At 41.6% G+C, this 17,728-nt stretch overlaps 1 protein-coding gene across 1 annotated transcript in view; it reads right to left on the bottom strand.

Annotated features, from left to right (window-relative positions):
- Positions 1–17,728, bottom strand: part of ERCC6 (ERCC excision repair 6, chromatin remodeling factor) — a 67,515-nt gene that overhangs the window by 34,531 nt on the left and 15,256 nt on the right. Inside the window, exons 6-7 of the mRNA XM_072971153.1 lie at positions 5,540–5,668; positions 585–743 (exon numbers count right to left, since the gene is read on the bottom strand). Coding sequence (XP_072827254.1) covers positions 585–743; positions 5,540–5,668 — 288 coding nt within the window. The remainder of the gene's footprint in view (positions 1–584; positions 744–5,539; positions 5,669–17,728) is intronic.

Raw genomic sequence — 17,728 nt, 5'->3', positions numbered from 1 at the left:
CAACATAGTGAGCACACAAGTACATAACTTCATTTAAAAAAGAAAGCCCTATCTGCAAATGCTAACATGCAAAATGATTACAAAAGAAATTCGGGAGAATGGCTTCTCCAAAGCTTCAACTTTCCCCATGAAGAGACTTTGTACTTACTGTAATGCTCACCTGGTCCCCTGCCAGAACAAATATTTTAATGTAAAATTTAATAAATGGAACTAAAGGTATTATGTCTAATTTAAAATTCCATATTGTGTAAACTATTGATATTAACATAATTGAGTTTGTAAACAATCCATTTGCAGACGCTAACCTTAGACACTGTATTGACCCAAAATATCTAGTGGGGCTCATCTGCAAAATGAAGCATCAATGCCTGGAATTCATTAAAAGTGTTACATGTTTAATTTCTCCTGCCCTACAGCTCCATTGTCTCGTAAAAATTTTCCTTTGATGTCCCCCACTAAAAGAATTAAAGGAATATTGTAATTGAAATGTCATCAATAATTCACAAGACCCTCCTCCACAGCAATACATCTGATGAAATATTAATTGAGCTCCACAGACTGACAGTCTGCAGAGGAGCACTTGCCTGTAATTTGAACCACGAGTCCTGATCTTGCTGTAGCTCAGACCTGCCAAGAAGGCAATTATCTGGATGGTCTTGCCCAATCCCATTTCGTCTCCCAGAATTCCTCCTGCCTGCTGGCAGTGCAATTCCCACAGCCACCTAACACCTGTCTGCTGGTACCTACAACAACAAACACCAACAAGAAAAAGAAAATGGCAAATGGTGGATAATACAGATCGTAACAGCAAGTACTCATGAATTAATCATTTGGCGAGGTTCTAGCACCAGTCAGAGAAGCATGCCGGATGTGTGTTTTACATGAGTATTATATTTATAAGGTCATACATTTTTGATTACCTAGGCATAAAATCACAAATTTTTCTTTACAGAAACGTTAACACATTTCTAATTAAACTGATAGATGGGGTAATTAGAGACTATTTCTTTTCTTTTCCAACATTAGAAATAGCCTGGTAAACAAGCATAAACTTATTATCTTTTATTCAATACTTCTATGGAAAAAAAACCTCAAATACTTACAGTTATGTAAAGTTTCAATAATTTTTCTATGAAAAGAGGCATTAACATTTGCTTTTGCAATGTGAACAGCATCAAAAGGCAGGACAGAGAACACCAATTTACAGCATATACTGTTGAGGAGTCACTTGGTAATCATATTATCTTTTTATGGGAAAAATTAAATTAAATTTTAGGACCATAAACAAGTCTGAATAATAGGACTGCTCACAAAATTAGTACGTAACAGACGATTCTGTCATATTACTAGCAGATCCAAGAAAAAAAAAACAGTTTAAAGACTCAACAATACAAAAGGTCTTTTAAAATTTTAAAGCAGAACTTGATTCAAGGACTTTATCATAGAAACAAAAAGGTCAGAGCTATTAAAATTTTAAATAGGGAGTACAGGTCAAAGAGAAATAATATATTCCCCTCTTAAAAAAAAAGGAGTTGGCAGTTGCCTTTCTCCATCGATGGTATATTTAATTCAATAATCTAAAAATGAAGTTAAAAGGGAATAAAGCAAAATGTATTTTTGAGAGTGAAAGAAAGATTTAACATCATGAAATGATATGAAGATATGTACCAAGTTATATAAAAAAAAAAACTAAAGCAAAAAATACTTACAAGACAGTGAAAGAAAGCTGAAGGGTTCTACCCCCTCCTCCAAAAAAAACACCAAGGCTAATGAGCTGCCCACCTTAAAAGACAGTGGTGGTGGTTTTGTTGTTTTACTGCCCAGATGTTTACTCTCTGGACCGTGGTATAACTAAAATCTTGTGGATTTCAGTCCTTGTTAAATCAGTTTTATTCACACTCCTCTTAGTAAATACGTCATAATTAACTTTCCCTCAGTATTTTGCAAATCAATTCCAAAAGTCTGATTCTAGCTGCTGCCGTTACCTATCACATAAGGAAAACTCTGAATGAGAATTCTGCTGCTTAAGTTTGCTAATTATAATAGACACAGTGACTATGCATCCTGGAGGAGATGTAAAATCAAATCAGTGAAGTCTAGTATGGATAAAAGATCACTTAATTTGGGATGAAGGACAAGTTCTATGAACACACGCTATGAATCAGAGAATAAAGGCTACCAATCACTTCAGGGGCCTCCAATTGGGGAGGCACCAGGTGGTTCGGATACAACCTGCCCACATAATGAGGATCAGCCCATTTCATAGTTAGGAAATGAAGGCACAGAGAGGTTAAGTTATGTGTAAAAGGTCACACTGCTAGCACAAAATATGAGCAAGCTAGAACTGAAATCCAGAACCTCTGATTCCAAAGTGCTTCCACTTAGGAGATAATCTTGACCGGTAGTTCTCAATCAGGAATTGAGGAGTTGAGGGGAGGGGGGCATTTGGCACAACCTAGAGACATTTTTGGTTGTTACAACTGGGAAAGTACAACTGTTTTCTAGTGGGTAGAGGCCAGAGATGCTGTTCAACATCCTACAATGCACATAATGGTCCCTACAACGAAGAATTATTCAGCCCTAAATGTCAGTTGTGTTGAGGACGAAAAATTCTGATCTAAGAATAAAAGCTGGTTGTGAACTAGTTACACTGGACTGATCTCAGCCATGGAAAAAGATATAGTCCAAAAAGCTCTCCAAAAAACTGATGTGAGTTCAGGATCACTGAATTCTAATCAATCAATCTCCTTTCATTGAGGTGCAGAACAACTTTGGGACCAGCTCCTCTGGGCAGTAGGGGCCAAACTCTCCCGGTGATCATTCCAGTGTTTTACCACTACACCACACTGCCTCCACCCAACACAGACCAAGACCTCTTTCTGTCTGGGGCCAGCCAACTTGAAGCGGGAAGAATCTAGAGAGTAGCAATCGAGAAACCAGAAAAGGAATAAAAAACGGTGACCCACATAGTATCCCAGAGGGAGTCAGGAATGAGAGGCAGAGACAGTGTGCCAGGTGTTTCCTCACTGACAAATGTAAATTCCAAGGGTGTTCAAACAGTGTGTGATTGTGTGTTGCAAGAAGATGATTAGCACTAAAGAAATGACTTAGCTCCTGGGCAGCCCTGTAAGTCACATCACTACATGGAAATCCCCAACCACGACTGGGGACGTGGTACAAAGATGCAAAGAGTGGCTCTTTCTTTCCACAAAGGCCCTCGGGCTGCTCCAGCACACCGGCTTGCAGGCGCAGCCGCTGTTAGAAGAGTTAGGGAGTGAGCCTGGGTTCTGGTTTCAGCAGGACCAGTAACTGACTCAGGTTTTGTTGCTTTAATTTCCTAATAAGAGACATTCTAAAACATTACATACTTTAAATGAAAGCAGGCTACAGAATTTAGTTTTCAGAACCTTTGAAAACATATAAAAATTACTCTTTAGGGAATGTTAAAGATTTTTACAAACTATTGTAAAACGAAAGTAAAGAAACTGCTTCCCTCACGAGACTGAAGCATCACAAAATAGCCACAGAAAATTGGTGTATTTCAGCACTGTCACATTAACCCAAGATTGCATTTACTAGCATGGCTAAAAGCAAGGTCAAAAGACTGAATTTTGTCATCTGACTGCCAAATCACACCATCAAATACACTTGCTGGGCAGACGTTCAAAACAGAATTTTAAAAGTTAACCATGATCTTGCAGAAAATAGCACTTAAATAGATAACTGTGCCTGCTGACTCCCTTGTGTACAAATATACCTTGTTAATTTAATTCCACAGAGTGCGGTAAATACAGTAAAAATATATCTACAGCTTAAAATTAAATTGGCCTGGCTAAAACTTAATCATGAAAGAAAAATGGAGACTCTACCAATCCCATTACTTTTTTTTTTCATATAGCAGAAGAAATAGAAGTTTCATAACATTTATGAAATAGTTAAAGTCCTGATTTTGAGAGATGAAACAAAATACTTTCCAGGAATACGCAATTAAGACAAATTTACAAAAAAACTCATGTGTTTACATTAACTACAATAGGGTTAATAGTCCACACACTGAATCCTATATACTCTTAGTAAAGCAAAGTTTGGTTCTAGTAACTGAAATTTCCTTGCTAGAAAAATCTCACATTTATACAAAAATGAACATTAAACTTGATTCTTGAGGATATTTGTCAAATCACTTAATACACATGCAGAAGTATCCTGTCCTTGTTAAATCAGTTTACTCTATAATTGGGGCATTCCTTTTGCTATTACAGCACTAATGCCATGTGTCCTGTTCCTTAATAAGCAATCACTTTAGAGAAGATGAAAACAGTTGCCAATACCATATTATCTTTATTTACCTTTCCATAGTTCATTTTCATTTGGGAGAAGCAATCAACAGAGTGGCCACCTCTCTGGCTCTAAAATATCTACAAAAATTCCTAGAAAGATTCAGATTCGAATTTCTCTATAGTTTTTCTGTCTAGTTGTGGCACCCCAGCTGAGACACTTTACATCTTTAGGATTCAGCTTTCCTATATGTTTAATGAGATAAAATAAGTATTCCCTTTGTCCCCTCCACCCCCAAGAGAAAAATTAAAATGATAATAAAAGCTCTTTGAGAGGAAATTTAGAAAGCATGCCTGCACAAGTTCAGGGCAGGGCTGACAGCTGAATCTATGAAGGAGAGCAAACATAACGGTCTTGAAGAAAGAAGTTTGCATCCTGCACCCAACTACCAAGTGATGACACAAGAAACAGAAAGAAGCTAGTTAATGGTTTGACTTCCTATATGCATCAAAGAAACCTTCCTAAAGTACCTTGTTAAGTAAACCCCAGGAGTGATGAGGTTGAATACGGGGCTCAGTATTTACATTCATCAAGGGAGACTCTCCCGGGCCTTGCAGGCTAGAGGCATGCATGTACCACGCAGCATCCAGTTATCTGCTACCCTGGGCCACTTCACATGCGAAACACAGTCACTTTCAAATAGCAACTTAATCCTATAGGTGTTTGCCTATATCTTCTCTTTTGATACCAGAATAGCAACTACATGAAGTATTTAGAAGCACGTATGGTTGGCTCAAAAGTATTATACCCTGAAGTACAATAGAAGACGCTCAGAAAATAATCTCTACACAGTTTCTTCTTTCAACCTAGAAGTAAAAACCCTCACCGATATTGATTTTAACAGGCAACTCTTCTTAATTAATCTGATTTAAGAAATTAGAGGTCTGGCCCCTTAAAATTTCTAAGAATAAAAAATAACTCGATGTAGATGGCTTTTAAATGTGTTGCTTTTAGTCTGCTGAGACAGGTCCACACAGATTCATCAGTTTACAAACATACCCAATGTGCACTCTGGTCAATTTATTATCATCTCATTTTAATGAACAGCATGTGGCTAAAATTTCATCTGACAGTATCTATATTAGCAATAAACTGCTGCAAGTACCGTAAAGGCCCACAGGTAATGACTATGTAATTCCTAAAATACTAATTTGTACACAATGGCTTGATGACGGATGTAAAGGAAAGAACACATGGCACGTACTTAAAAAGCTTTTTGAACAGAAAACCTGGCATTTTAAAACCTTCGTCAAATTCGGCCTCACTCTCCTCAGAATCCTCTTCGAGCCTCAGACGCTTCTCTTTGTCTTGCAGCCTCAGTTTATTCCATCTCCTGCCACAGAAACAAAAATCACATTTCTGTTACTTTGTTTCCAAACCAGATTAAAATAGAGAGTTCTCAGTAACGCGCAGGAAAAAACAGACAAATTAGCATGGTCTTTTAGCCTTCTGCTGCCATCAGATTACCTAAAACACTGATATTCAAAGAAGAAAAAAAAAACCCAATTGATTCTCTTTTCCCTCCTTTTCAATTCAATTCTCATTTGAATGATTATAGCTGCTCTAGAAATATTTCTATAAGGTCTCATTTCATTATCAAAACTACTTGCTCCTCTCCTGGCATACCCTAAGGGAAAATCTCTCTGCTAGTTCCTAAGATATATGAACTTAATTCCAGAAAAGATTCAGTGAAAATTTCAATATAACTAAATTTATAGATGCTAAATGTTGCATCTCCAAAATGACAATGTAAGAAAAAATAGATTTTATTTATAATTACTATTCCTGTGCTAAAGATGTGACAGTCATAGCATAAAACAGCACAGGATCTTGAACATAAAGCAAATTTTGGCCCCAAATTACTATATATCAGGTTCACATATTGATTACTTAATTGGGGGAGGCAGCAGTAACATGAAAGGACTGATAATTACACCATTGAGAAAAAAATGTGTTCACTAAAAATCTAAGTTGTAAATTTAGTAATACGATGCTTTTCAGATACCAAGTAAGCTGAATATTTGTATTTCAGAAGACACTATTTATGTGTAACAGAAAAAATGTCTAAAGATCTGAAAGTCTTGGCGATACACCAAGGCTGCTGGGCAGGTGCACTAATTTTGCACCCATATACCTATAATGGACACTGGTGTCACGAGTGAAAAAAAAAAGCCAACAGCCTCACATTCTAGTCATTTCCAAACTAGAAGGATGGCTTTTTCCAGTATGCATGCAACTGACACTGTGAATTTCACAGAATTGTGGAAATGAAATAAACCAATAACACAGAAAAATGCCTTCAAAGTAAAAAGCTCATAGGAATGGAGTGAGAACAGAAACATAGATAAGAAGGCATTCATCTGCCACTGACTATGCCCAAATTAGAGAGAAGGGGTAAGGGAAGGTAAAGGAGACATTGGAACAGTAGGACTGCACACACCGCCCGGCTGGAAGAACGGCATGTTTTCCAGTACCAGTTACCAAACCAGCACAGAGGCCAAACACAAGAGCAACAGGCAACCCCATGCAGGGAGCTGCTGGAGGACCTTAAAGCATGTCCTCTGAGGAATTGTTGCCTTGTTGAAAATTTCAACTCATCAAAGTAACGAAAGGAAGGGCGAGCTGAGGTTTAATGGTGATCAACAGGGAAGAACTAGTTGGTGATCTGGAATTGCTTCGCAGGGTACTAAGAGAACCTACAGACAAGCACTGTTGGTGATCTGCAGAGAACAGCTGATGGAAAAGGCAGTATATGACCAAATCTGAGGAAACAGCTATCATAGAACTGTTAAGTTTTAATATGTGACAGTCTTTTTATGTAAAAAAATTTAACAGCCTTTTTTTTTCTTAACTTCTAAAGGCAATCTCTTCCTCTCTCTTATTTGTATTTTTCTTCATTAAAAATCATCTCCATGCAATTGATGAAATGAAGTACCTTTAAGTGGCTGTAACAATGTATACCACTCTTCTGGGTTTCACATTATCTACAAATTTAGGTAAATGCAATGGTGTACCGTAACGGTTCTCAACCTCAAAAAAAAGGCAATCTGGCCATCCTCCGCAGGCGATGCCCACCCAGGGTAATTTGACAATGTCTGGAGATACATCTGGGTGTTACAACTGCTGCGGGGAGAGAAGACAAACTCCTAGCATCTAGCAGGTGAAGGCCGGGATGCTGCTAAACATTCTACGAAGTACAAGGCAGTCCTCTACAACAAAATGTTGCCTGGTCTCAAATGTCAACAGTGTCAAGGCTGAGAAACCCTGGTACACAGGTATCCCCTAACATTGGAACTTAGGAGCCAAAATGATGTCTATATCTGAATTCTGCTGCTCACTATCTGAAATTTAGCAAGCAAGCAATTTCAGATAAGGAGATCATCCTCAGTAATCAAATTCTTACCAGAGCTCGGAACCAAATATCTTCGTAATAAAGGATATTCGTTTTTAGTAAATTTGTGGAAAAATCACAAAAATCACACAAAAAACCTAGCCACTTGAAAATACTTCATTTTGCAACTACTCAAAAATAGTATTACAGGAAGAAAAAGAAAAAACACCAGAAGATGCTGGCTTTAGAAGTTTGGCACAACAAGATCATTAAATATTATACATAAAAGAGTATCTATCACACATTAAACTTCATTGATAAATGATGGCTATTTCCTTAGACTTAGCCAGTTAGTCTTTGTGGCTGTTAAATTTCCCATGCATCACTCTGCTTCACCAGGGTTTCAGCTTCCCCTTTTCCCCTCCTCTCTCCTAAAATATACAGGCATCATGTCACCACAGAACACACAGCACCTAGGAAACCACATAAGCCACTACAGAGATGATTGCATCCCAGTGCCTTCCGCTTCGTAAAGAAAGATGAAAAGAGACAACGTTTATTCCGTCTGGCTAACGGATGACTAAAGGTGGTGGGGAAAAATCATTATTGCCTACAAGTATTGGTATCATTGTAAAGACAAATCGCCCCAGTAGAATCATATACACATATTAAAGACAGAGACGATCAGAGCTATAAAACCACATGCGCGTGTGGCTCAGGCTAAGAGATTCTCCTGTTATATAAAGCAGTAACTCCTCACGTGGCTTATAGCCAAAAGAGACCCCACCGTCCAACCGGCGCCCACTGAAGCAGGCCGCACCAAGTGCTGGTCGACAAGAAGTACGAGGGGGCATAGTGGGGGGTGAGGGCGGGTCTGGGGTCGGGAGGAGTGCCAGATTCACCTGCATTCTGAAACAGATGCCTTTCCCATCCGAGATGCCACCAGGGCCTTAAAGTTGCCATTTACCGTGCTTAACTCGCTGGTCTTACAGCCTGGTGGGCTGAGTGATCAGTCTGGCCAGCAGGTGTAAAGGGGGATTCTGGGCTATAAATAAAGCAAGTTTGACATATGCAATGAGCAGAGGCCCAAACTCAGACTCTGGTCTAGAATCAAATCCTTACTGCCACGTGTCAGCACTCCAGCCCTCAGCAAGTAACTTAACCTCTTCAGCATCTAAGTTTCCACGACTCTGAGACGGGGACAGTGGCTCTGACTTCACTGGACGTGGGGAGGGTTAAATGAGGGGCCACGTGTAAAGCACTTAGCACGAGGCTAGAATACAGTAAGTGCTTAATGAATTAATATACTACTACATATAGTCATATCTATGCACTGAAATCTTCACACAACCCTGAGAGAACCATTACTATGCTCACTTACACAGGAAGAAATGGAGGCAACATACCGTCCAATCTGCACGTGGTAACGCAACACACCACATATGCCTGACGGAACCCCTGAACATGTCCATTCGAACAGAACTATGATAGTCTGCCAAGCGGAAGTCAGTAAAATTATTATGAATATTATGATCACCATGAATAAAGACACCTAGACATCGGAAAGTATCAGCTAGAATATCTCGATTTTAAACTTCTGTAACAGATTTGTAAACAGTAAATTGTCATGAAGTATGCTCGCCTTTTATTCTACAGTAACAAAAAGATAGATACAGAATGACCTAAAATTAGTTGAGGGCAGGTCAAAATTAAGACCTGGACCCAAGTGACCTGAAATCTTAAAAATTAGAAACAGCCGCAAAATGTCTAGAGTCTGTTATTTCAACAAACAAGCTACATAACCGATTTTAAAAGTGGAAGGGAGCAGTAAAGAGTCCAATATTTACATTTTTTGGAAAAGAAGTACCTTTTTCATGTGTTTTATCCTCTTGTTTTAAAAGAGCCATGCATGTAATAGTCACAGCTGCAGCCACATAAAACCAGGCGGGCATGGCGTTCACTGGCAGGGTTTCCAGCTCCTCACACAACTGCCATAGTCAGCCCGCTGGTGGCTCCACTGGCAGCCACTTAGAAGAGAATCCAGTAATAAACATAAACTGACAATTCCAATCAGATGCAGGCAGAGAAAATGCTCCCTGGCCTCGCCACATTCACGCAGGAATGAGAACCTGGCCCAGGCTGCGGGGCCTGGGGCTGATTCTGCAATAATGATCCGTCAGAAGCAACTCAGACCCAGGGCCAGACTGCTAGCAACACTGTACAGCACAACCAGTGGAGCTGCCCCAGGAACATGTCCTTCAGTTGCCATGCCTTGTCAATAGAACCCTAAGAATACGCCTGAGAGGTTGATTTATTTTCAAAGGAGAATTTCCAGCATTCCAAGGATGCCCAAAATGCCTGTGCAGGAAAACACAGCACACCTAGCTGCCGTTATGAGATGCCTCACAGCCTCCTCATCTCTGCGCATCTGTGTGCCCTGTGCTGGCCCCGACCTCCCTCCCCCAACACACACATCCACACGCCTGTGGACCCTTCAGACCTCCACTTGAGTAGCATCTCCGGAAGCAGCATCCCTCGCTGGCCAGCGGGTTAGGCGTCCTGTCCTCCAGGTGCCTCCCCAGGAGCACACCTGACGTCTCTACCAGAACGCTGGCACCTACTCAAGTGTTAGCATCTTCTAAAATCCGTATCTGTCTCCCCCGTTAGACCAGGAGCCACTTCAGGTCAGAGACAGTCTTAGCCCTTTTCACATCTTTAGATACTTACATGTCGGCTTCACCAGATGCTTGATAAATGCTGAAGAAAGAAATGAAGGAGGCTCAGAATTGGGCCAGGGATATGGAAGACACCAGCGACAGAGAAGCATGGCTTAAAAATGGTCAAAGTGGGTCACTCAGAAATGGGTTCAAGAAACACTCTGTTTCATCTTCTTTACAGCCTACCTCCTTCTGCGCTTCCCACCCCTTCCACACGGTGACTTCAGAGCACTTCTCAGAGCTACAGCCACTGCATAAGCATGGCTGGGGTCTGCTGCAAGGAATGAGGCATGGCAAAAGGCGACTGCAAAGTCAGAGCAATTTTTAATTTAGAAATTTCTAAGGAGAGAAAAAGAGGAGAGGAGGGTAAGCGCATTACAATGAATGACAAAAATTTTGTTAAGTTATTTTCAAAGCCTGACTTCTGTTTCGGGGGTTTCCCAGCGGATTGACTCTTCAGGGAGACTGTCTTTGCACACAAGCTGATGGGAAGAAATCGAGAGTCCTGAGTTTGGGTCCAAGCTTCCCGAGGACCAGGTGGGAAAGGCTGGGCAAAAGATTCAAGCTTTTATGAAAGAATTCATCTTCTAGCAGGGGAAAGAAGACGTTTAACTGGCCCAAAACCGTACTGACATGACTAGAAAGGAAATAATGTTTCTGGTGTTCCCTCTTTCATCCTTTTCTTTAATCCATACATGTTAATAGTCACAGCTGCAACCAAATAAAACGAAGTGAGTGCGTTACTCACTGGGAGGTTTTCTTACTCCTACAGTCCCTCACACTCTAGTGGCAGCTGCTAGAGAGGAACTCAGCAAGAAAGTTAAGATATCCACCGGGAAGAGAAAACCAGATGCAGGCAGAAAACTACATCACAGGTCTATAACTAGCAAGGGGAGGTCCGAACTTTAGAAACTTCACTTAACATCATTGCATCTGTCTCCTCAACCACAAAATGAGCCAAAAAATAGGTTCCTACAGGACCCAATGAGATAATATATGTACTATGCCCTTTGTAAACTTTTCTTTTTAATACGTACGTGTTGGATACTATCTTGTAATTACTGGCAGGGGGTTACACAAAAAAGTAAAATTGAGAAACTGTAGTTAATTACAGGTTAAATGTGAATACAAAGTAACAAACGTCAAAACCCCTAATGCAACCTTGGGCAGACAGCAGTTAAGTGCAGCCCCCAGGTCCAGGAGGCCGTCATGCTACTGCACCTGCACTAGCAGTCAAGATCACCCTAGAACACTCTGGACACCACACCCTACACACCTAGCACGGCAAGAAGTGTGGAAGTCAAGCCTTATAAAGTACAACAGAAGAATCTGGAACACTGACCTTAGAATAGAGAGAAATGGAAGGAACCAGAGCGTAATCTTCATCCACCCACGCTCGGCACCTGTCTGTGTGTGCTGGCTGTGAGGTCGGAAGAAAGTCCCCTGGGCAGATGTCTAGTGCTCCCTAGTGCATTCAGAGGAGAAATACATTTTTATTCTCTCCAATTATTGATACTGTCCTTACAGTCACATAGCTATTGTATCACTAAATGGACTTTAATCATATCACTAATTTAATCATATTAATAAAAAACATATGAAAGGGAAGAAAAGCCTAACATCAACGGAACTAAGTTTATGACAGCTAATGAGTTGGCTGTGTCTGTTAATATCAGTCGTTAAAGTGCTTTCTGCCTTGGGAAGAGGTCACCTTTCCATAGATATCACTGGTTATGTAAGCTCTTCTCCTCACAGACCCTCTTACTGGCTTGACGGAATCCCTGCAGTAGATGTTGTGCCTGGTGGGATGTGAATAACAAGACTAGGTAATATTTGTTGCGTGTCTCACATTTGCCAAATCTCTTAAGAGGTATTACCTTCTGTAATCCTCACAGCACCCTTGACAGAAGAACTGCTGGGATCCTCGTTTCACAGACGGGAGATGCACAGGATCTCAGAGCTGCTGGGTGAGACCCTGGCAGTCTGATTCCATGGCCTGTGATTTCTAATCCTACGCCACACATCACCTCCTTAAGTAACGCTGGTGAGCTCTGGACACACTGTGTTTAGAAATTAGATATACAGCCATATTATGTATGTATATTTTTTAAGTTAGAGTCAGAAAACAAACTCTAAGTAATAATAACAACTAACAGTTACTGATGCTCACTGTGTGCTGGGCACTGCTTTAAGTGTTTGTACGCATTTAATAATTTCATCCTTCCTGAGACAGATACCACTCTTAGTTTCCTTCACAGGGAAAGGAAGGTAGGCAGGGACAGGTGAAGCAGCCTGCCCAAGGTCACCAGCCTGCCCAAGGTCACCAGTGTGAAGCTTCAAACCCAGTCTGCGTTCCTAACTGCTGTATAATCTTGCCTCTGAATAAAGTATTTTCAAACTTCCTAAAATCACCCCCTTTCTCATAGCACCAGCCAAAAGGTTCATAATCACCTCTTTAAATGCTATCCAATGAAAACAGCTGTCCAAGAGCAAATCAAATTCTGAGACTTCAGTCTAAATTTGTCTTAAACAATGTCAGTACTGAAGTCTAAGGAGGGAAAAGATGGCCTCCATCTCTGTACATAACGGAATTCCTTCCCCACCTTGATGCTGCGCAGGGTGAGTCAAAACTCACCCTTCCCTGGACACCTGCCAACTTTTCCAAGTAACAATAAAGCCAGCTTAGCAGTTCTTTCGGCTACAGATAATCTGGGCTGAACAAATACCTAAGATACACTCATCAGACAAACCAATACACAAGCATCCGTCAGAGATACTGTGGGTTTGGTTCCAGACCACCGCAACAAAGCGGATATTGTGATAAAGCTGGTCACGTGAACTGCGTGGTTGCCCAGTGCACGTAAAAATTATGTTTACACAGCACTGTAGTCTATTAAGTATGCAACAGCATTATGTCTAGAAAAACAATGTACATACCTTAATTGAAAAATACTTTATTGCTAAAACAACGCTAATCATCATCTGAGCCTTCAGGGAGTCCTCTCTCTTTGCCAAAGTAACATCAAAGATCACTGATCACAGATCACCATAACAAACATACTAATAACGAAAACGTCTGAAATGTTGTGAGAACTACCTGCATGTGACACAGAGACATGAGGTGAGCAAATGCTGTTGGCAAAGTGGCACTGAGAGACTTGCTTGTGGCAGGGTTGCGACAAACCTTCAATTTGCAAAAAACTCCGTATCTGGGAAGCGAGATAAAGCAAAACGCAGTCAGAGGACGTCTGCCGCTACTCAAATGCCTACACCAACCCACAAGAAAGGAAAATATAACTATTAGGGGGAGTTGTCAAAAATTAGTAGCCTGAGATCATATATTAATAAAATGAACATGCCGTCTCCAAAACCTCAAGGAAGTCACATTATTTTGCTGCTTGAAATTCACAACTGACCCTACTGCTCTGTATTCATTTTTACGTTGCAAGGGCCACCAAGCCCGGAGCAGTTCAGATCTGCACTGATTGTGAGGGAAAAGTCACACATCATACAGTTACATTGTTCTTAATATAAGGTGAAATTTTAATCTCAGGACCATCCTCCACTTATTGCAATATCCATGAAAGAAATTCTACAGTAGAAGCACAGTGAGTACAATTTGATTTTTAAAAATATATTCAAGGCACCAAGCTGGGTATTTAATATAGTTTGCATTTCTGTGGTGCAATAGGTTTTCTATTTCAGACAGCTAAGACTCCCTTACAGATTAGTCTAATTTGCTAAATTGAGATACTCGGGGTTTTACTTTTCTTATCTGCCTGTTTACGGTCTATCTGGGTGGACTTAATTGGCACATCTGAGCAGATGAAATACCCTCAGTTAGGAGTCCAGATCTCACAGAGTAAATTAAGACTGATGCAGACAATTATGCACTGGAGCTGAGGACGAGGGGCGTGTGCACAGCGAGGGGCAGAATTAGTCTTCATTTGTGTCTTAGCTTCGTCATTTAAAAGAAGTCAAGATGCTCTCTAAGAAAACTCCTTAAGGGAGCTAACTTTTTCTTCTCTCTTTAAAATATAGATTTCTAGGGGAAAAAAAAGAAAAAAAGAAAAAGAATATAGGTTTATTTCTTGAGAAAGAAATTAATTCCCAGAAACTGATGATATGAACAATCTTCAAATAATTAATTATATTTAGGTTTCCAGATCAAATCCAGATTGAACTTTTACTAAATTCAGATTTTTAGAGTTCAGATGATTTGGGTTACAAAAAAAAAGGTACAAGCAAGCAAGCTCTAATGTCATTTGCCTAAGTGTGACCTCAGTCTGCATCCAGTGTAAACACAGATCCAACTGGAGGATTAACATGGGATAATCTCAATGCAAAGGGAGCCGCTCTTGGCAAAAGGAAGAGAAAGAGGTTCCATGAAGACAGTAAAGTGGAAAGTGGTTCCAGGGGGCATGGCCTTTAGCAGCGTTTCTAGCAAGGAATGGGACCCACAGAAGCATGGGGTCGGTCCCCATCAGGTGATGGGAGAGACCAGTCACCGAGGCGATGCTCTCCGCGCGTCCACTGCACCAGACCAAGCTGACAGAGCACACTCCCTCCTGCCCCGAACCGCCGTCAGGCCCCTCCCCTTTTCCAGGCTTCTCCACTGACTGTCATCTCAGGCAGATTACTTCAGCTTCCTTGGGTTCCCATCTCCGAGGGGGTTGTGAGGACTAAACCAACAGGCCTGTATAAAGGGAAGCATGGCCCAGTGGCGGGCACTCAGTACCATCAGGTCTCTGTTCTAACACAAAATCCTCCCACCCCCAACGGACGCCACCCTTGCTCAGGCTCCACATTTCCAAACTCAAGAGACTTTTTTCAACATGTATCCTCCTTGGCTTGACCCCACTCGGCACCTGAAAATACTGATAGCCTTGCCCTCCTAGAACTATGCATGTATACAGCCAAACCCTCCAAACAGGGGTCCAGCCCGCCCTCGGCCACAGAAGCCACAGGGCTCAAGGGAGAGGATGATGAGGATAATCTTCTCCCAGATGATGAAGCTTAGAAGATATTCTGTAAGATTTACACAATGAATGGAGCCCATCAGCCCTTCTTAAGTCAAAGTTATTCACGTTAAATAAAGTAAAAAATGGCCCACTGTAAATCAATACACTTCAATTAAAAAAGAAAAAAAGAACAACCAGCATATTAAAAAAAAAAAAAAGAATGGGGCAAAAGAAAAACCTTTAATGTCAAAATGTATTAACAACCAACAGGCATCACGACTACAGATCAGGTTACGCCACACCATGAGGCAAATGCTATCCCCATCCACACCGGACTTGTCAGGTTTTCCAGACTCCCTAGCAATCACCCCAAATCTTCACCCAGCTGGTTCGGGTTGGGGTTTGGTTTCCAATCCAGGAAAGTAGAGGCAGCTATGTCCTGATTCTTGGCACCACCTTGTGGCCATATCTAGATATTGCCCATTACACCCAATTTCGCAAATGAAAGGAAAGTGATATTTACATAACCATGTCCTGGCTTCAAATCCCAGCTCTACTCCTTTAAACAGTGAGATCATGGGCAGGCTGATCAACCTGAAAGGGCCAAGACAGTGTGTTTGTACAGCCTACTATAAATGTAACAACTGAAAGATATATACACACAGGATCAAAGACTGGAATGAACTGTAGAAAAGTAACCAAAAAAAGAGGTGTAAGTAGTTTTTTCATCTTAGTATTATCATAATTTCACTATTGAAAAACAAAGGAATCATCAGAAGTGAAAGATGGGGGGCAGGGTGTGGAAACCCTGCCTACTAGGAGGTACCACCTCAAATCCGTTTCAGGCTGGGACTCAGAGTACCAGGTAATCTGAGCAGACTCAGTTCCTGAACTCTACTGTGTTTCACTGACTGGGGATGGGGTGGTGGTGATTGATTCCAGTTCCAAGCTAACTCTGGGCTACAGATGAGCATTCCATCCCCAAATCCCAACATCCTTTACCAACCATTCTTTCCAACCTCTTCAAAGGTTTCCTAAATGGGAACACAGTGAGGGCCTATGATAATTCAGAATCAGTGGGAGCTCGATCAAAGAACATGTGCAGTGCCCACCTCCTCCCACCCCAGGCTGAGCCCTGAAGATGCTCCCTGGTGATTCTGAAGCACACACCCTGCCAAGAACAAGACGACCCATTACACACAGCACAGAGCCGAATAAACTGACCCCAAGCTTCCTCCCCAGGCCCCCTCCTATGTAAACATCATTGTGCAGAATACATAAAAGAGGATTTTAAAGAAAATGATATACAAACTGAATCTGCCAAAGGCTACACCCTCAGAAAGGAAAAGAATATATAAAACCAACCTACATACGTCAAGTAGTTCCCAAACTTGACAGTGCATCAGACTCATCTGGGAAAGCCTTCGTACATCACTGCCTGGGAGCCCCACGCAGACTTCTTGAATCAGCACCTCTGAGGGTGGGGCTCCCAGGTGATTCTGCACAATGAGCCCATGGGCTGGGAACCTTTGCTTTAGTCTACGCTTGTCATCAGGGAAATACAGGCTGTTAGGTTAGCAACTTAAACAGCAACGGCTGGCAAATGGAAGCAGAAAGAAGAGCTTCAAGGTATGGGTTTAAGTCAACGTACAAACACTGACCCTCGCCGCGCCACCAGGAGACAACTTATTTGGAAATGCATCCTCTCCTTCGGGATGTCACCTGATCTAACGCCCCAAGTCTGACCCAAGCAGTGCTGACCCCTGCTGGGGAAAGAGGCAAGAGCTGGCGACCTTTTTCTGTTTGCGTTAGGTCTCAAGTTTGGCAAATAGCTGGCGTAAGTGCCACTGCGCTGCACTGCGGTCCCTGTGCCACAGCAGACATCACCAGTGCGCTGTGGTGCTGCATCCCAGGGAACCCAAACAGGCCTCAGCTCCCCTGAACAGCCTACCAGCAGAATGGTTTGCTTCTAAGAAGTGGTCCATCCATGATGGTGCATTATCAGAGGTGTGAGAATCAGCGAACACCACTGGGGAGACAGCCTCCAAACGCAACAGGACAGAAAAGGAAGCAGGATAAAAATGTGGGAAAGGCAAAATACACAGGCAGCGTAGAAGATGGTTCAAACTTCCAAGACTGCTCCGAGGTGTGGGGCTAAATCAGAGAACGCAGGATCATACGTGCTATTACTCAGATCCAGAAAAGGTCAGGCTGCAGAAAAGGCTTGATAGGAAATTCCCCCTGAGGATCAGCTAAAACCACGATGCCTAGTTAGGTCTACCCTAGAGCTAACGAGAGACCTCATACTCTCCAGCTGAGAGAATAAAACAGACAAGATGTCCAAGAGTCGCCCATTTCCACTTTCAAGAGTTCAAAACAGCATT

This window comes from Vicugna pacos, chromosome 11, assembly GCF_048564905.1.
Source record: "Vicugna pacos chromosome 11, VicPac4, whole genome shotgun sequence".
Lineage (NCBI taxonomy): Eukaryota > Metazoa > Chordata > Mammalia > Artiodactyla > Camelidae > Vicugna > Vicugna pacos.
Note: the sequence above shows the minus strand (reverse complement) of the source record. Positions and strands in the feature narration are given on the sequence as shown.